The 20,946-nt window shown below is 41.4% G+C and overlaps 1 protein-coding gene across 4 annotated transcripts in view; it reads left to right on the top strand.

Moving 5' to 3' along the window:
- Positions 1-20,946, top strand: part of PLCE1 (phospholipase C epsilon 1) — a 311,110-nt gene that overhangs the window by 171,357 nt on the left and 118,807 nt on the right. For all 4 annotated transcript variants that reach the window (XM_032836099.1, XM_032836091.1, XM_032836082.1 and 1 more), the window contains one exon: positions 6,614-6,930. In XM_032836099.1, coding sequence (XP_032691990.1) covers positions 6,614-6,930 — 317 coding nt within the window. The remainder of the gene's footprint in view (positions 1-6,613; positions 6,931-20,946) is intronic.

The following is a 20,946-nucleotide window of genomic DNA, read 5'->3' as shown; positions in this document are numbered from 1 at the left end:
GATCACCTTCCCTTGGGGGAAAGGGCAGGGGGTCTTATTAGGTGGATTACCTCATCTTTGTGTGGGGTAGGGGTGTTATAGAGAGGGTCCACATGACAGATGACCTCATGGGTGCTGACCAGAAAATTCCAGATTGATTGGCTTAAATCCCAGTCCTGGAGAGTTCCACACTGCAGTTAAACCCTGGTTTACTATCCTGAGGGGGAAATGACTCCACCCAGGGCCTGTGGCTTTTTTTTTTTTTTTTTTTTTTTTTTTTTTAGAGACTCACCAGGAAATCATGGGACTCCATCTTCCCTGCAGAAGATCCCTCAAAATGCTGAGGGTAACAGAGGCCTGACCTTTGGAGTCAAAGCTGAATCGTAGTTCCACCCCTCCTCAGTTGTGGAATGTCTTTAGACAAATTACTTAACATCTCTGTCTTCTGTTTTACCACCTATAGGGTAGGGATAATAAACCTTGCCTTACAGTGTTCTTTGTAAGAATTAAATGAGTTTCTTGTTGCCGAGAGTTCTTAAATGGTGAGGAGCAGGAGGTAGGTGGGGAGCTGTTCTTCAGCTGCTGGAAAAGGATTAGGGTATTAGCCAAGGGCATCCTGGATGATAAAGTTTTTAAAAGGTTTTGCAAAAATCCTTGATGTAATTGCTAACATTCTAGTTAGTATATGCTATGTAATATTACACCTCTTCCCACATCCTCCATTTCCCTCCCCTACCCTGCATTATATTGATTATCTGTCTCCTCTCGTAGAATGTTGTATGTGAACAAGGATCTTTTCTTGTTCACTAAATCCCAACATCAGTGTGGCCTGTAACAAAGTATCCCAACATCAGTGTGGCCTGTAACAAAGTATCACACACAGTAGGCACTCAGCAAATGAATGAATGAAATTTGTACTGGAGCCTTTCTTCAACCCATTCAGGTTTATTGACAGCTAAGAGGGCTGGCCCTGGACACAGATCATACCCGAGGTAACTCAGGCTTGGCCTGGGATGATGCAGAATCCTGGGCCAGGAGCCAGACTCTTCTGGTTCCCGCTCAGCTTTTGCCATTTCCAGGGCTGACCACTCATGACCTGGGTCCTTGGGCAAGTCCCAGAGCAACTTCACTCAGACTTTGTAAAAAATAACATTAGCAATGCCTGGCTGTCGGGACATTCTCACATTATGCAAGAGATTATATGAGATTCCTTGGTAAACTCTAGGTTTTCATGTGAGGCACAGCAAGAAAGACCAAATACTTTTCGTTTTGATTGGACCAAAAAGCAAAAGGAGAAAGAAGTGGAAAGTGGCAGGTTTTGCTGGGCTCGAGCCCAACCTGAGGCTCTTCCATGGGCTTGGACCCAAACTAGCATTTCTGAACAAGCGCTAACTCTGAGGGAGGGGGTGGATTTTGGGGGGAGGGAGTTCCCCAATAGCACTGTACCCCAGGGCATTGGGTAAGCAGTTATTAAGGAAAAGTGCTTACCAAGTTTAGAGGCTTTTCTGGATATTTCTGGACTGCACAATATGTAGACAGCCCCTGAAAATGGTAGCTTATAATAAAAATCGGGCACTTTCTGATTACCAGACAGGAAGGCAGGAATGACAGGACTCTGGGGATGAGAGGGGGCAAGGCGGGGGAGGGGATACTGCTCAAGGGAAGCTCTGGGCCAGATTTCCCTCCCTGGAGGCAGAGTGATTGCCTAGATCCAACCAGAGTCTGCAAAGTCTAGGGTGCTATATTTTTATGTAGATATTTTGATCTTCCCACTACCCACATGGTTCCTTCATGGGTCACACCTATTTTGTGGTGCCTTCTGGAAAATAAAGCTTCATTCCTTATTTTCTGCAGTGACACTCCATCTCTCCTAATATACGGAGTCATCAGGAATAACCTGCAGTTTTCTAAATAAGCCACAGTGTCTCTTACCCTCTGACCTTCACATAGAGTTCCAAGCAATAAGGCAGACTAAATTTCCTTGGACACTGACTAACCTCACAAAACCTTAAGCCCTGTTTCCCCATTGAGAATCACGAAGTGTGATGATATAAGTTCTGAAGGAGCTGTAATTCCCACATAGATGATATGTAGACAAGGTTGAGGAGAGCAACTGTTGTTCCATGAGACCATATGCTGAGCGATCAGGAACATCATCTCTGAAGTCCAGTAGACCTTGATTCAAATCCCAGCTCCCAGGTTACTTCTTTGGTAACCTCACGTCAGTCTCCCATCATACTACTATCTACCTCCTGAGTTAATCCATGGAAAATACTTAGTTCAGGAAACTAATGTTTGAGCAGAGAACCAGAACTTGCAGGCACTGTGTCTCATGGTAAATATTTCCAGGTTGTGACTGTATCGAGAGCTATAGCCCTATTCTGCTGTAGAATAGCTATTAACTGAAGAACATATTGCTGAGAGAAAACCTTGACTGTGACAGAGGTGGATAATTTTATTCACCATACATTTTCTAAAAACTTTTTCACAAGAGAAGAACTGCAGCCTCTAGTGGGCTTTATGCATTTTCTCCACAACTAATGAGGAAGTGCCAGGGGTCATGGAGCTTTGAGGTCTCTCAGCCATCACAGAGTTGCCCATCGTGCAGAAAGCACAGTGTGGTGGTGATGGAGGCTGGAGTTGGGGCCATGTGGCATGAGAAGGGGAAGGGGGAGATTATATGGAGCACCCAGCAAGAACGAGAGAAAACGGGAAGTTTTTAACAGCTGCTTAAAGTTTGGAGCTTGCGGGGCACCTGGGTCACTTGGTCGGTTAAGCATCTGCCTTTGGCTCAGGTCACAATCTTAGGGTCATGGGATAGAGCGCCATGTCAGGCTCTTGCCTGCTGTGCCCTCTCTCTCTCTCTCTGTCTTTCTGTCAAATAAATAAATAAAAGCTTTTAAAAAAGAAAAAAAAAAAAGGTAGAACTTGTGGGCAGAAAATTATCTCCCAAGATTTCTGGGCTATTTCTTTGTAGGGCATGAGTATTTCTGCTTTAAAGAGACAAACACAAAGGTCTACATTATGTGTCAAGGTTTCTAACATCAGATTTGTGTTTCTTTTGAGTTTGATGTCACTTGTCCTGAGACACGTGGACTGTGGCATTTATTAGGGCTACAATGACCCCACTTCTTTTTTCTTCTTTCATTCAGTTTTTTTAGGTCTCCTTTATTGCCGTTTCTCACCAGTCACTAGACTCTTTATTCATTGTAACAGCATGTGATTCCTATCTCAAAATAAATTGCAGTTTATAATATATTATCTTAGGTTATTTATATCTTTTATTACATTATCTCTTCTCTTACATATTAGATAAGCGATTTCACAAGATTTAGGAGTTACTTTTATTTCCATCACAGAGTGTTGTACTTTGAAATCATGTTTCAGAGTTGGTTACTTCTGGGAAGACCTCCCCTCCCCGATAGGGCTAATTCCACTGTACATAAATTATCAGTATCCAGAAGCTGCAATCTGCCTGTTATCAGACCACATTCTGAGTCCATTTTCAGGAAATCTAGTACTCCCTAAACTATTCAAAAGTTGGAGAGTGAGACCACATACACCATGTAGATTTGAGCACTTGCTATATTTTAATTATTTTCAAATAAGATCTTAGAACTAAATATAATTTGGTAGTCCTTGCTGTCCACTGAAGTTGATTTTTGGTAGTTTGGTCCAAAAAATGGGGGAAAAAATGGTTGCAATAAGTCATTGTACTCTTTACTCACACATTCACCTTTTAGAATCAAAGAGAAAGAATAATTTGGATACTATAGTTTTTATACAGAAGACAAAACAGGGAGTTCTGACTGGAATATACTTAAAATAGGATCAGGCTTGCATCAGTGAAGAACAGTATTATTCAAACTTTACAGTTTTCTTCTCATGATTTTTTGTTAGATTGTCACTGAGAGCATTCCTGCAAAAGAGGAACAACTCAATTAAACAGCAAATGTAACCAAGAATTTTTCTTGAGCTATGCTTCAGATGCAGTGGGTGGGCTGCAATTGGAGAGGATAGGGTGAGGGAAGAACGTCAGAGCCCAGACCATCAATAGAGATGCCCCGTCAACAGGGTTGTCTAAGAACTAAGAACTCCCAGTTTCCTTCTTCTCTCCCACACTGTTACTGGTTTGTTAATTTGGGCAGAATGCATAGGCCTAGTTTTTGGATCAGAAGGTATGGTCCCATACTTACCAGAGGAACATATACTGTCGTGCACAGAAGATACACAGTGAAGGGAAGGCTAGAGAAGATTTAGAGTTTAAGAGGGAAGGGAAGTTGTATGGGCTTGTTTTTAAGGGTAAGGGAAACCAAGCACAGGTAGGCAAAGAAGAGTCTGCGGTGGGAAAGACTGATGACTGATGTTGGAGACAACCACTGAGGTAATTTGAATAGATTTAGTCACAAAACTAGGTGGGCCTTGGGGAGGGGGAGACACACATTTTTCTCAGAAAAGGAGGAGAAAACGGAAAACATAGAGGCATTTGGCCTAATGGAAGGAGTCCCTGACATTTTTCAGTTATCATCGTGTAGTAAAATGTGTGGTAAGCATCAAACACAGTAGCTAAGTTTGTGGTGAGCACAGCATCTTGTTTAAACTGGTGATCACTATGTTGTGTGCCCAAAACGAACATAATGTTGTGTGTCAACTACACTCAAGTAAAAACAATTTTTAAAAAATGATCAAATGAATTAAAGGAAAATAAAGGTGGCTTTGGGAGTGTGAGAATAGAAAGGCTATAATGCAGAGGTAAAGAAGACAGTGAGTGATTTTGGAAAAAACCAAACAAAACAAAACAAATTCATGTCAAGTCTGAAACTGCCCTGACGGTCCAGCTGAAGTTAGATAATCCAGATTAGCAAGGGTCCCATCACTAAGTAGCAACAATGTCAGGGTCATCACATAGCAGCCCAGAAGTCAAGGACAGATGGTTGAATTTAGAGTTGAAGATTGGGAAGTACATGCGGCGGGAAGTCAAGGAGACTTGGGACAGCATCCTGAGTGTTGTGGGTGCCATACTAAAATGCTGACCATGCATGCAAACCAAGACCAAGGAACTGGAAGTCTGCCGAGGACAGAGAAGGTTTAGTAGAAGGGGTGGAAGGGAAAAGTCAGTCAAACTCAAGGCCGAGGATTTCAGAGTTCAGTACTACAGAGATGGAGCACTTCAGAGTGATGATTCCAAGGTTGTCTGCAGTAGGGATTTAAAGAAGAGTCTAGGTTATGGAAGTCTGAATGTTGATGAAGTCTTCCTCATGAACTGTGCCGTTGTCCAGTATCCAAGCCAGGTGACAGTCAGCAGTGAGGAATGCCATGCCATCAGAAGGGCTTTGTTCTGCCAAAGAGTCAGTGAGAATGCTTTAAGAAATCAGGAATGGAAGAAAGATTCTGGGGAAGTAGAATGTCCCCTGTGGAGCTTAAGGGGGACTGGCCAGGGAGGGACTACCGGGAAGGAAAAGGTATGAACTGGATGAGAAGTGAGAACAGTTTGGCTCCTGGGGCAGCATTTCCTGAAGGGCTCCAAGCGGCCCTAGTCTCACAGAGTGGCCCAGTAGGTGTGATATAAATTGTGCTTTGGGGAGCAGTGGATGAAGCAATGTAAATAGATTTCTTTACTGCAATAACCCTTAGAGCCTTTAACAATATACCTGTGCACCTCCTGTGTTTCCGGGAAGAGGATTTGTGACATAAATATGTGACATTTCCCCCAACTTAGCCATAAAACTCATCATACTTTGGAAAATTCTGTTGTAGGGTTCATCGGAGATTTTCAAAACTTTTTGAGCAGATGGACGGACGGATGGGTGGTTAAGTAGATGAATGAATGAATGACTCGTAGGCAGGAAATTGAGAGATGGAGGAGTGGTCAAATAATGTGAATTTGTGCCCAGGGAATAATTTGAAGTCTGAATACATTTGGTGCTTCTGTCTAGTGCATTTGCCACGCTCCCTTCCTCACCATCTTTTTACTGCCACTTGTGGAGCAGGGAATAAGATTTATTTATTTAATTTATTTAGATATATCTCCTCATTGCCTGTTCCTCCCTTACTCTATAGGTGGTTTTGTCCCTGCAAACCCCCAAATGTTCTCAGCAAGAATCAGTCTTTGAGGGTGAAATGTCGGTAGGTAGACCATGAAGGTTTGGACCTTATGTGCCTTGGGTCCCCAAGGTCTCTTGTGTGTTTACACACCATGTGCCTATGCATCCACATATGCCTCCACCACCCTGCCCCACAGCCTTCTTTCCTCTTTCATCTTGGTTGTGGTGCCCACACCCACCCTCATTTTGCCATATTCTAATGGTTAGCACTGGAGGATGAGGAATCAAATAGTACCTTTGACTTGTCTTCTACTCTGCAAAATGTCATAGTGAACTGGTTGGAGAATGCTGTGTTAGATCAGTTCTCCTTCTGAAAATGGGGAACTGAGCCTTTACCCATGCCCTAGGGGACAGGAGCAAGAAGCTGGATAGTTATTAGAAAGGTCTCCATTACAAGAAAGAGAGTAGAGAGCTATTCACCAAGCAGAAACTTGGTTAGGAGACCTGTAAGATCTTGAAAGGCTCAAGTAAATATCTGTTGTAGGGATATCAACCTTGGTGTCACCACAACTTGTGTTGCTTTATTTTAGAACGCCAGCCAGGCACCTCCATGGCCAATTCCAGTGCCCTTCCTTCAAGTTCAGCTGGGATCAGCAAGGAGCTTATTGACCTCCAGCCCCTCATTCAGTTCCCAGAGGAAGTTGCCAGCATCCTGATGGAGCAGGAGCAGAACATTTACCGAAGGGTCTTGCCAGTTGACTACCTTTGCTTCTTGACCCGGGACTTAGGCACTCCGGAATGCCAGACATCCCTGCCCTGCCTCAAAGCATCCATCTCAGCTTCGATTCTTACCTCCCAGAATGGAGAGCACAATGCCCTGGAAGATCTGGTGATGAGATTTAATGAGGTAAGAAGCCACTTGGAGATATACTTGTCCTTGAAACTCTAGTAAGTGATTTTTAAGCATATTTCTCCTCTTCAGATCATCTGTTATTGGTGTCTCACCTACCTCTTGGTCTTGCCACTTCCATGATGGCTGCCTTCTTTCCAAGCAATGAGATTGACAACACATTGTCATCCTCCTGGTCACTTCACTGCAAACTACCCTAGGCCTAACGATTCCTACCCTCACCTCTGTCTTCACCAAGTCCATGGGCCTTCTCCCTTTGGACAGTGTTTGCCCTTTTGTCCTCTCCCTTGCCAAAATATTCTCCCTGGGCCCATTTTCTGGTATTCCCCCTCCCCCTATTCCTACAGGTGCTTTTAAGACCAAATGTCTCAATTTTGAGTTTTGACCACATGATCCCAGGCCATAGTATCTGCCAACCCACCTCCTCTTCCATTATCAGGGCTCCTCAACAGAAATGTAAAAACCAATGCACCTGGGTCAGAAGCACAGGGAGGAACATGGGTTTGAGGGGCACTTGATCCCCCGACTCCTGTTCCCTGCATACCATCAAGATCCTCAACCCAGAATGTTCCTTCAAGACCTCTGAGATGTTACCAGTGCTGGAGAGGACAGCTGTGACCAGAGTCTGAGAATACTTGAGAGGAAGGCACTATAAGAGGCTTAGGGGCTGAGAGGAAAAGAGCCATGGGTTGGCATCATGTGGCCAAGGAACAAGGACAAGGGACAGGAGGAAAGGCAGATCTCCATCTAGTATATCTCTGATGGACAGAGGGTCCATCAAACTTTGTCACGTAAACCCTTTCCAACTGTGGCAGCTCACCTTGCAGCCTCCACAGCCTGCCGATCCTGACCCCAATGATGGTTGTAAATGCCAGGGACCTTGATAAGGCCCAGTGGATGGATCAGAAAGTTTTAGAGGCTGAGCCCAACAGTTTTGTGCCTGTACATGCTCCATCACCATTCCTCAAAGGAAAGTCTGTTATCTGTAGGAATCGCTGATACCATCTGGCAGTGTCATGCTCATCATTTTACACGTACCATTTATTTGCTTCTCACAACAACCCTGGGAGACAGATACTCTCATTAGGCTCATCTTACCAGTGGAGACACTGGAGCACGAGGAAATGAAGTCATTTGCCCAAAGTTTCATGGGTGCTAGGTAGCAATAGTGATATTCAGACCTACATGGTCAGACCCCAGAGCCGGGGCTGCAAACCACTATCCTCCCACCTGTATCAGGCTCCCACTGAGGGGTAGCACCTGGCCCCACCCCAAACTGAGCAACATAGACTCCCTGGGAATCCGCTTGAGAGCCTGTGAACCACAATGCCCCTAAATTGTTTTTTCAACGAAATCTCCTGATGTTCTTGATTTTCCCTACTGATAAAAATAGGGTGGAAAATGGAAGTTCCAGTACCTTCAGTGTTTTATTTGTGGATTTTACTCTCTGTTGTATAGTGCTTTAAATGTCCAGACCTACTCACTCTCAGGGCCTTAGGACCTTATCCTTGTCCATTGTGCTTGTGGTTGTTTTAAATTCTACCTGAAGTTCTGCTTTGCCTGAACTTTTAAAATCTAATTTTAAATTAATTTTGGAGAAAGAAAATTTCAGTTTCTTCCATTCACTCTCATAACCTCAGGAATCAAAGATGAATCAGTGATTTCGCTAATTCAGAGTTAGTGATGATACAAAGGACAGCTGGGTTGAGGCATGCTTTGGACTATCTCTGAAAATAGTTTAGCTAAGCAACTTCAGAACATAAACAAGATTTCTGGGAAAACACTTAAACTACTTAAGAGAACAGTCTGTTTTCAAGTATTCTCAAGCATCTATTTTCATACAAATTATGGATACTGATTAAAAATCAGTCTTACATAGTCATTACAGATCTGAAATGACCTCTCCTAGGCAACACTGGGCTAGCTAAATTCTAGTTGCTTTCTATACTTTAGTGTAGAAAGGCTGCATTGCACTAAAATAGAATTCTTTTCTTTTTTATTTTTTTTAATATTAACACATAATGTATTATTAGCCCCAGGGGTACAGGTCTGTGAATCAGCAGGTTTACACTTCACAGCACTCACCATAGCACATACCTTCCCCAATGTCCATAACCCAACCACCCTCTCCCTATACACCTCCCCCCGGCAACCCTCAGTTTGTTTTGTGGTACTAAGAGTCTCTTATGGTTTGTCTCCCTCCCAATCCCATCTTGTTTCATTTATTCTTTTCCTATCCCCCAAACCCACCACATTGCCTCTCAACTTCCTTATATCAGGGAGATCATATGATAATTGTCTTTCTCTGATTGACTTATTTCGCTAGCATAATACCCTCTAGTTCCATCCACGTAGTCGCAAATGGCAAGATTTCATTTCTTTTGATGGCTGCATAGCATTCCATTGTATATATATACCACCTCTTCTTTATCCATTCATCTGTTGATGGACATTAGGTTCTTTCCATAGTTTGGCTATTGTGGACATTGCTGCTATAAACATTCAGGTGCATGTGCCCTTTCGGATCACTACATTTGTATCTTTAGGGTAAATACCCAGTAGTGTGATTGCTGGGTCGTAGGGTAGCTCTATTTTCAACTTTTTGAGGAACCTCCATGCTGTTTTCCAGAGTGGTTACACCAACTTGCATTCCCACCAACAGTGTAGGAGGGTTCCCCTTTCTAAAAGAGAATTCTTAAATTAAGATTTTCACCTTCTTAGAAGGTTCTTGCCTTCAAAGTAGTTTGGCTTTGACTTCTTTAAAGAAAAGGGAGGATAGGAGCCAGCATTTATTTATTAGGTGCTCTGGACTGGACATTTTCATACTTTTAAATCCTATTTAATCCTCATGATAGTTGTGTAGGACTGTTGCCATTGTCTCTGACTCACAGATTTAAAAAAGTAAAGCTTAAGTAACAAAATAAATAATGATAGTATTGGATTATAGTTCATAGAATAAGTATTCTTGAGTCCATAGTGATCAAAATAAATGAATAAAATCATTAATGGGATGGGAGGGAAGCTCTTAATTATAAAATAATCTAATTAATAAATGTAGAAGGATGAAAGAAATAGGAAAACACCTGGAGGACCCCCCAGCAATAAATTGTTACAAGCAAGAATGCTAATATTATTGGGCAAAAATAAGATGAGAAACAAGATATTGGCTTAGTCAAAAAGTATCTCTCCACAAGGGGTGCCTGGTGGCTCATTTGGTAAAACATTTGCCTCTTGATCTCGGGGTCATGAGTTCAAGACCCACATTAGTTGTAGAGATTACTTAAGGAAATAACAAAATAAATAAAAAGAGTATCTCTCCATAAAATATTTATTAATCACAAAAGGAAAAATAGAACAGTGGAAAAACCCAGTAGACACCACCGTAAGTGCTCAAGGTCATCATGACCAGTAAGACAAGTTACATTGATAGGTAACTCTTGCTGTGGTGCACTAGGAAGGGCATGACATCATCTCTTTGATGTTCTTGACACCAAAGGAAAAGGGACGGGCATAACCTAAATTTAATCATGAGGAAAACAAAGCATCAGACAATCCCAGATCGAGGGACAATCTACTCTTCAAAAGTATCAAGGTCATGAAAGGTAAGGAAAGATTGAGGAATTGGCAAAGACTAGAGAACACAAAGAAACATGACAACTAAATGCAGTGGGGCATCCTCCTGATACAAGGTTAGAAAAAAATATATTAATGGGGAAACTGGTGAAATTCTAATAAGGCATATGGTTTAATTTGTATTCATGGGTCAATGTTAATTTCCTCATCTTGATAATGGCACTGTGGTTATAAAAGATGCTAACATTAGCAGAAGCTGGGTGCACTGTCTGCAGGAACTCTCCATCCTATTTTTGCAACTTTTCTGTGAATCTAAAATTACTTCAAAATAAAAAAGTAAAAAAAAAAAAAGCTAGTGAAGCTCAGAAATGTTGAGTCACTTGTTCAAGGTCACACAGTAGCTGAGTGAATGTCAGAATCCGGATGTCTGTCTTCACAGTCTACTCTCTTTTAATGCAAATGCCTTGCCTGTCCTCTCTGCTTATTAAATTGCCAAGGTCAAGTTTGTAGTAAAACCAGAATTGCTGATTGAGAATTTAATGAATTTTGAGACTCCTTTCACTTTTCCCCTCTCTTTCTACTTCCATTCTAAATCTCCTGTGCATCTATTCTTTTTAAACTCCTCTTTCTTTTCTATTTTTATAGAATTTCCTATTATCACTCATTCATTCATTCACTTAAGACTTATTTACTCAACACCTCCTGTGCTATAACCTTTTCTTCTTTCACTGATTTGTCAAACATAATATTCTTTTAAGTAAGAAATTAGGCAGTATATGATAAAAATCTACAACATTGTAAGATCATACTTAGGTTCTGTTGAAATTAGATACACAAAATAAATGTACTTTTCTCATGGGAGGAAGATATCTATTGTTTGGAAGGCTGGAGAATCTCAAAGACAAGATAGAGAATACTAGCTCCATGGCAGGAGTGCTAGTCTCTTAGGGGAGAGGTGAATGCGTTTATTTATGCTTTCAGTTATTCAGTGCACATATTTTCAGCACTTCTCAGAAGCAGGGCACCATGGTGGATAAGCACTGAGGAAAATGAGTAACAGTCTGCAGCTGCCAGCAGCTACCAGTCTTAAACTGTAGTCAGGCACAGGCACAAATCACTACCAAAAAAGGCAGAAAGTGCCTGCAGTGTGAGTGGCACAAGTGTGGGAGCTGAGGTGTCTAGGTGGGTGATCAGAGCTCTCTCTGCTCAGTTTTGGAAGTTAGGGCTGGGCCTTGAGGGATGGATGGACTAGAGAGGGGACATCACAGTGAATGGAGGATATTCCAGACAAGAAGACTGCCAGCTGTTAACAAACAAGACCCATTGTCTAGGGAGGAAACTTGCTCCTGATTGTCAATAGAACATTATTCTGAGCTAGAAGTTTCCTAAATTCTAATAACTCTTTAACCAATGACTTAACTCTTTACCCAATGACTTAACTGAGGAAAGGGAAGAAAATCCCTGGTGCCTTTTGGGCAATGTTGCATAACATTTGTTCTTAGGAAAATATGGTTAAAATGTAATTCAAAGTGCAGTCATAAAATATCTGAAAAAAAAAAAAAAAAGACTTACATTAAGGAAGGCCAAGAGATAAATCATTGAGAATCAATGAGAATCAATTTAGATTTTGGCTTGGAAACAGTGTTTCTCCCCTTTCCCCCTTCTCCTGCCTGACATCAAGACTGGTACACATCAGAGTAACTTCTTTAAGGCAGTCATCTCTTTATCCACACAGGTAAATGGATGATGCAGAGGGTCAGCCCTGAAGCCAGTGGTAATCAGATGGGGTGTTGGGGGCATAGATAAGTTCAATTCTGCTTTGCTTGATTTGGGAGGCAGGTCTTCCTGAACCCCTTTGATCTGGACATCTCTCTATAGTCATACTCTTGATTTAAATCTCCAAGAAACCAGTGTTCTTTCTTCCTTTTCAGGTTGAGCAACCTCACTCTCTGGCCACCCACAAAGTCTCTTACTTTGACAGTCTCAAATCATCCTGGAGGTTCCCACACACACACTTTCTTCCCCCATCCAACCTCTGCCTCTAGCTCAGATTCCTTTTGATCTTACTGTTTTTTCATTTCTTTTAAATAAATTCCAGAGCCATTTATCTTTTCTAGAGGAACTAGAGAGGCATGTTTTCGTAGATAACTTCACTGAAGAGATTGCATACTTTAGCACATGAGCTAAGAGACGAGAAGCTATTAAATATTGAAGACCATTCTTACTCCCTTTGTTCTCATGCCTTTCTTCCTCTACCACCCCTGAGGATGATGGTGAAACATGGAAGTGGGTGGTATCCTGGGATTGAATTTCTGAGTCACTGGTTCTCAAACCTTATGCCTCTTAATATGGCCTCTGCTTCCTGTCTTTACTGTTCATCCACTGATGACCTTGGAAATCAGAATTTGTTGTGGTCTGCCTCTATAGCTGGGCCTTAGGACCTGTCAGCAGAGTGAATTTTTGTCTGTGTAACCACCACTGCCCACACCATTGCTAGATGCTCTTTTGTGTGATAGGTAGTTGAGTTCTTGACTGGAGACTGACCGGTTCTCAGCTCAAAAGTCCATTAGCAGGTTCACTTTTCCCTCTGGCCTGAGCAGTTTTTGCTTGTCGGGTAGTTTTTAGCAAAAACATTCCTCTGGGCTCCTTTTTGGACCCAGTGGTCCAGGGGAAGATCATGAGCTCAAGATTTATCTGAGTTATTCTGAGATCCCAGAAGACCACGGAGGGATTCTACTTAGCTCTCTGCCTCGGGTGACCTTCCCCGACCTCCAGAAGTTTGGTCAACCTAAGCAGTCACCAACCTGCTTTTCTAGGCACACCAAATGCATGCAGCTCAAAATGACACTCAGCTGTTACTTGTTCCTTCTGTTTCACTAGAAGGTTTCATAGATTTCAGTTCAGCAGTTTAAAGCCCTTAAGTCTATGAAGAATGCCAAGTGCAGCTTAACTCCCTGAGAAAGAATTGCAAGTAAACCATTAGCCCAGAAAATGGCTCTTTCGACCTAGGTCCTTTCAACCAGAATCCCTTATATACTTTGTAAGTGATGATCAATTTGGCATTTTCCAACATCTAAAACTATGTCTCATCATAGCCAAGGAAAGACCATTTCTGCGCAGTAAGGGAAACACATGACATCTGATAATGGTGGGAATTAGAGTGGGGGAGTGTCGTCATGCCCAAATATGTCTTTCACATGAAATATTTTGAAAAAAAATACTGTTTTTTTAATGTGTATATTCTATCATGTTAGGAAAAGTTCTTGTCAAGGCTTTTCTCCCCTCCTTTTATGCAGACAGCCAAGTAAATCATCTGTTTAGAGCTGTGATGCAAACTTCTTCCTCCTATCTGAATACTCATGGGGTGCATTTTTGATAAAGCCTCTTCAGGGTAAGGGAAATTTCAGCTCACTGTGGAAAACCAGATTTCTCCTTGAGAAAGCACATCTCCCCAGAGGCACCTCTGAAAGTAGACACTACATTCATTCTCCAGAACATTTCACCACGCATCCTGAGTTAACAGAAATTTTAATCCAGAAATTTCTGGGCCAGAAAATACAATGGGCAGTTGAACCACGAAGACTCAGCTGTGTAGGGTCATATTCTAAGAGCAGGGTTATTAGTAGGAGACTGATCTGTCCTAGAGCTGACTGACAGCAAATTGTGTTTGGCAGTTCTTAGCAATCAGCACTCACAGGATTCTGCTCATACACAGTAACCATCAGTGAACAACAGGGCTGAGAATGAGAAGTGGCATCACTGTGCATCATCATTCAGCTTGAGGGTCAGCCTGCCTGGGTTCTAATCCACCATTCACAGCTGCATAACCTCAAGCTAACTACCTAATCTCTCATCTGAAGGTGGGGACAATAACAGTACCTACCTCAAATGGGTTATGTAAGTGTTCAGAAAGATGACGTGTGTAAAGCAGTGAAGACCTGAGATACAAATGGTTCAATGTTGGTTACAAAACAAACAAAAATAATAATGGATCCCATTTCTTTTATTATGATGATCCCCCCACTTAACAGATGAGAAAACTGAGGCACCCAGAGGGTAATTAAATGACCTGTGGTTTTAGAGCTAGGATTTGAATACAGGTGATATGGCTTTCAAATCCAGTGTTCTTGGGTTGTCTACGTGGTGCTATTAAATCAGAAGCTGAAGGAGCCTTTTTTCCTCAACTTGGTTCTCTTATTCTACAAAAAGCCATTTTCTTCACAGGAGGACTCAAAGTATTCTTTATGATTCCAACATGTATAATGAATCTGACCTCTTTGTTGCCTTGAACACATGTGCTCACTTCCTTATATTGAAAATGTGGCATCTCATTTGAATTGGGAGGCTGTCTTCCTTAACACGGGGAAGATAACTGTATCTTGAGGTGTCCTAGAATATTGTCCCAGAAGAACATTAGGATAAGTTGTCATTTCCACAGATCAAGCAGAAGGGGATTTCAGGTCTTTGGCTTTTAAGTTCCTTTCAGATTTAAGGTACTGGATGCCTGAAAATGTAGGATATAAAAATAAAAATAAAAAATCCAAAATTTGCTTTATTTCTTTATCTTCCTCTCTTCCCCATACCATCACTTTATGTGTTTCTTTCTCATTCTCTACTTCTATTTTGCATGAAACCTATACCCCAACAGAGATTGCTTTTGAAATTCATAATCTTAAGTCTTACCTGTACTTCCAAAAGGACCAGGAGGGAGGGAGGCTGTGCTTAGTGTGGGGACGGGAGGAGAAGGTGGTGGATGAGGGCTGCCAGGAACCTTGGAATCAGGACCTCCATGCCTGTGCTCATTTTAGAAACATCTAATACAGTTTCCTTGAACAGTGGTTTTCACTGACCAGCCAAATAAAGGCAAGGGTATTAGAATATTTTTAAAGTATGCACATGCCTGCAGCCCACCCTCAGGAGTTTCTGACTCCATAGGTATATAGTAGGCTTGGGGATCTATATTTTTCAAAAACTGTACAAGATAATTCTGGTGCCACCAAATGCTTGAGAATCACTACTCTAGACCATCAGCCCCACTGGAATTCAAAGAGAACAAATCTGTATCCCAAAGCAAATAGGCAGACAGTGATTCCTGTCTTTGGGGTAATCCATTACTGCAAAGAGTTGAGAACTGTCCAAAGTAAATTTTAATAAATGTGATGGCTTACTTGCTTGTCTTCTCTTTATTTTTCTCCTTCCTTCCTTTGTTCCTTCTTTTTTATTTTTTTCATTCTTTTGTACACATGCTGCAGTAGAGAACATGGTTTTGAAATCTTAAATATTTAAACTATTTCATTACTATAACTGGTTATTTTCATTCTTAGTAACCCTTCTTAAAGCTCCCATCATGTCTGTAGGATTTAACCAACCCCAAAAGAGAACTTCCAGTTGACCATTGGAGGCCTGTTTTATTCCATCTAAGGCAGGCACCAAGTCAGTAGTTCAAGTCTGGACTGGTAGAAATAAGAATGACTGCAATAGAAATTAGCAAATAGACAAATCAGAATTTTGACGTATGTGAGAAGTACTGTTCTTCTTGTTGTTAATTATTATTATTACAAACAGTAACATGACTCAAAGAAGCAGTCTAGTGTCTCCTCAAGGCCCAGTGTTCTTTACCATCAGACATATCACCACAGTGACACTGAAACTGTGGGAAAGACCAGGTAGGCTTCCGTCAGAGACTAGGATTTTGAGCCTCTCTCCAAGTCTGTGTTAACTGACCCTATTAGGATATTTAATTCAACTCTCTGAAAAACCATTCTCTCACAGATCTTGACTGCACATGTAGAAGACAACAAGGAATGTAATTATGCTTTGCCAAGAATCTACATTTGCACAAGAGATTTAAACATTCATAAATCCAGTTGCCTCCTCAATGCCTCCCCTTGGCTTTTTTCATTCAGCAAGATTTTACTGAATACCAGCTTATATACTAGGTGCTATTTTGTGCCCTGGGAATATAGCCCAGAACAAGACACACAGAGCCCCTGCCCTCACAAAGCTTACATTCTAACAATGCTGACAAAGCAGCTCAAATGTGGCCAGAATACAACTACAGGATTGCCTTCTCACTCCTCCATTCATAGACCACCCATTGTCTTCCCTATCTTAGCTTCTACCCAGGTACTCAGGCTAACAGCCTAGAAGTCATCCTAGATTTTACTCTTTTCCCAAATCCTTAACATCGATCAGTGAGTTCCATTTGCATTGCTGACAAAATACATTAGAATTGGCCCACTCCTTAGCATTTCACCTGCCACCACTGGCTACCATTGCACTCACCTTCAGTACTGCTTTCATGCTTGCATGCCCTATACTCTGTTCTCCACTCAGTAGCCAGAATGATCTTTTATAAACATAAAGCAGATCAGTTCACCCCCAGCTGAAAATACCCCAATGGCTTCCCTTTGCATTTGGAATAAAATCCAAAATGCCAAGATCGTGCATGATTTTGCCCATCTACTTCACCCTGACTTTACACCAGCCACCCCCTCTGTGGCTCCGTTCCAACCATATTGACCTTTATTCTGTTCCTAGACATACAGAGCTAGTTTTCTCCTCAGGACCTTTGCACTTGCTGTTCACTCTGCCTAAGATCTTCTTATCCTGGTCACACCACAGCTGCTGTCTTCTCTTGGTCATGGTCATGGAAGTCAGGCAAGTTATTGCTTTCTTGCTTTTATCCTTAGAAACTTTTTAAACTTGTTCATTGCTATATGTCTGGTTCTTTCCAAACTTCCAGCTATAAAGTAGGTGCTCAATAAATAAGTATTCATGAATGCCCAGTGCTAGTTGGCGTTAACAGTTGTTTATTGAAAGAAGTGCTATTAGAAATACAAAAAAAGCAAGATATGACCTTTTGTTTGAGGAATTTACAATTTAGTTCAAGGCATATAAGACCTAAGATATTGAATAAATAAATATACAGCAAGAAAAGGCCATTAAACCATAGCTATCGTATAAGAGATCGTGATGAGAGAAGTGTCATGGGTTAGTGGAAAGAGTATTCTATTGCTAAAGTCAGGATTTGAGTCTTGGTCTGCCACTTACTCACTGTAGGACTCTGGGCAAGTTAGTGACATAAACTGATTTCAGCATCATATTTCTCACCTGTAAAATGTGATAATTTTATCTTCACATGGTTATTGGGACATTTGAGCAAGATAATAGAATAGCACAGAATAGTACTCAATAAATAGTAACTAGTGTGATTCCATGCCACATGAGAAGCAAGAACTGTGTGTACCATGAGAGAGGAAGGGAGAGGGTACCAGGAGCATTGCCCTTGAGGATGACCAGAGGCTTCAGAGCCTTGGAGGTTGGGAAGGCTTTTGCCAGACACAACTATGAACGTTATCACTGATGAGCTTTCAGAGGTTATGTTACATACCCCTGTCCACCAAATGTAGGAATCGCTCCCTTGTACATTCTTACCCAGCTTTTGCAAAAAAGTTTCTAAGACAGAGTTCACTCCATTTTAATGAGCCTGTTATTTTGATGGAGCTCAGTTTGTTTTAAAATTCTTCCTTAAATCAAACTGAAATCTGCCTCCTTATAAGTTCCACCTGTCATTCCCTGGGGACTAATAGAAATTGTCTTCCTTTGTTTGGTTCTCTTGAGGCTGGACATTCTCCATATTGTCAAAACATACCATTTTTCAATATCCCTCTTAAAAATGAAGCTCCCTAGTCTGTTCTGAACCCTGAGAATCTCCCTTCTTGCAATAAGTCATTCTCCTGCTCAGAATGCCTGCTAATTTGATTATTTTTTTCTATAAGCTGTGTCTAATTATTAGCCCACCTGAAGATCAACTAAAACCCCTAAACTTTTAGCACACAAATGGCCATGTCCATCTTTTCTCTATGCATAGGTTGTTTTGCTTGTTGTTTTCTTGCATGGATGTAATCTTTTATAGTTAAGTCTACTACATTTTATCTTTTGGGGGCACTGAAACCTGTCAAAAGTTTTTGACTATTAGTTCAGTCATATATTAAGTTAGCTATCTACTTCCAACTTTTTTCATACTCAGGCTTGATACTGTGTCTCGTGTATATTTATTCAAATTGTTAGTAAAAATGTCAAACCAAATAAGAATTAGTAGGAAGCCTAATGGCACATCATTAGAAGGCTCATCAGTATCAATCCCCTCTTTGCAGAGTGGTTTTTTTTTTTTTAAGATTTTATTTATTTATTTGACAGAGAGAGAAATCACAAGTAGACAGAGAGGCAGGCAGAGAGAGGAGGGAAGCAGGTTCCCTGCTGAGCAGAGAGCCCCATGTGGGGCTCCATACCAGGACCCTGAGATCATGACCTGAGCCGAAGGCAGAGGCTTAACCCATTGAGCCACCCAGGCGCCCCTGCAGAGTGTTTTTAAGCTAGATGTAAATTTCCTTATCTTTGCAATCATCCAACAAAGGCTTCTCATTTTGTCTCTTGGTATAATTTGAGATACCCCATGAAATAATTTCCTAAAACCAAGACACATCCTTAATATGTAAGTCAAATTATTCTCTCAAAGGGAAAGAAAAAATTTGGTTAATTTGTCAGTTATCTAATTGAGGATCTCTAATTTTTTCCCATTTATTTAGATGATAGTGATGGTGATGATGGTGATGATGATGATGACATTGATGATGGTGGTGATGATGATGATGGTGTCATGGTGATAATGATGAGGGTGATTGTGATAATGGTGATGATGGTGATGATGAGAGAGAAATTAATAATGTAGCCACTGCGAATTCTTACAGTGGGCACTATGCCAAACACTTTACATACACACTTTACATTTAGCTTTCATACCATCCTGATAGATGGGAATTATTGCTTTATTTTACAAATAAGAAAACTGAGAGGCTACATAAATTGCCCAATATCACATAACTAGAAAGTGGCTAAGCCATGATGAAACTCAGGCTTTTATGACCCCAAAACCCAAACTCTCTGTTATATAGCTCCACATATAGAACTATGTATCTAGTTGCACAATAAACGTTTGTCATGAGAGATACCATGAATAAAGAAATGGGGCAACAAAATGCTAGTTTGTTTGAGGGATTTTGGTGGTAACCAAGTGTTGTATCTCCCACAGTGCGTTGTTTGGGATGTCAGTATGCATTCTATGGAAAAATGGTCTAACACATACACCACATGCTGGGCAAACAATGATAATGAAGTTTTTTTTTTTTCACTGAAGTACTTCTCAGGTCATTTATAATGCTAATGTATAGTGAGACTCAGAATGCAGTATTTTGCAAACATACTTGAATACTGAGTGCCTGATACCCATTATAGAACATGCTTTAGAAAACTCTGTTAGTAGGGGTGGTAGGTGGGTCTCTCATACTGGGACTGGGCCTTGATGCCTTAGCCTTCCAAAGCAGTTTAGCCACAGATTCCTCAAAAGCTGGAGAATGAGCAGAAAAGGAAGTATGCATGTAAAATGTTTAAACCACATGGCAGTTGACATATGTTCTAGCCACCCCTCCTTCCTCCCCACCTAGGATGAGGGTTCTGGGTAAGGACTGGACAGTTCCAAGGTGGGCCAAGTGAATGGATGGCAAAGAGGTGGATAGCAGGGAGAACATTTCAAATGAGAGAAGCAGCTTGATCAAAGATATTCTGGGCAGGGACGCCTGGGTGGCTCAGTTGGTTGGATGACTGCCTTCGGCTCAGGTCATGATCCCCGAGTCCCGGGATCGAGTCCCGCATCGGGCTCCCAGCTCCACGGGCAGTCTGATTCTCTCTGTGACCTTCTCCTTGCTCATGTTCTCTCTCACTGTCTCTCTCAAATAAATAAATAAAATCTTTAAAAAAAAAAAAAAGATATTCTGGGCAGATCATGCATGATACCGGAGGGGAAACACATCAGAAATGCTCATCAGAAAAGTTGCTGTAAACAACGGGGGATGGATGACAAGAGGCCTGGATCGAGCCCCACATCGGGCTCTCTGCTCGGCGAGGAGCCTGCTTCCCCCTCTCTCTCTGCCTGCCGCTCTGCCTACTTGTGATCTCTGTCTGTCAAATAAATAAATAAAATCTTTAAAAAAAAAAAAGAAATAAAAAATCTTAAAAAAAAGGAGCTAGGAGTAGTTTCCTCATGGGTTGTTGTAAAAGTTAAGTAAGATAATGAATCCTTAGCTCAGGATAGTGCATGGCGCAGTTGTAGGTGCTCAACAAATGTTAATTGTTATTTCTACTATTGCTGCTGTTATCACCATTGTTATCATCATCCTGTGAGGAGATACGTGCTTTGGTGCATGAAAGTTTTAGGGTAAGAATAAAGTAGGGCCTTTAAGGGTGTGGAAGGTGAGAACCTGGAGCTCATATACTAGGATACTGAAGCTTCGGATACAATTTGAGAATAATCCCTATAAAAGGGATGGCTGAGCCGTGAGAATTCATCTGTTTTCTAAGATGTCAAGTGTGAGAGAGATC

Source organism: Lontra canadensis, unplaced genomic scaffold, assembly GCF_010015895.1.
Source record: "Lontra canadensis isolate GAN:19392208 unplaced genomic scaffold, GSC_riverotter_1.0 scaffold3, whole genome shotgun sequence".
In the NCBI taxonomy this organism is placed as follows: domain Eukaryota; kingdom Metazoa; phylum Chordata; class Mammalia; order Carnivora; family Mustelidae; genus Lontra; species Lontra canadensis.
The sequence above is the reverse complement of the archived record's forward strand: the minus strand, read 5'-3'. Positions and strand labels throughout refer to the sequence as shown.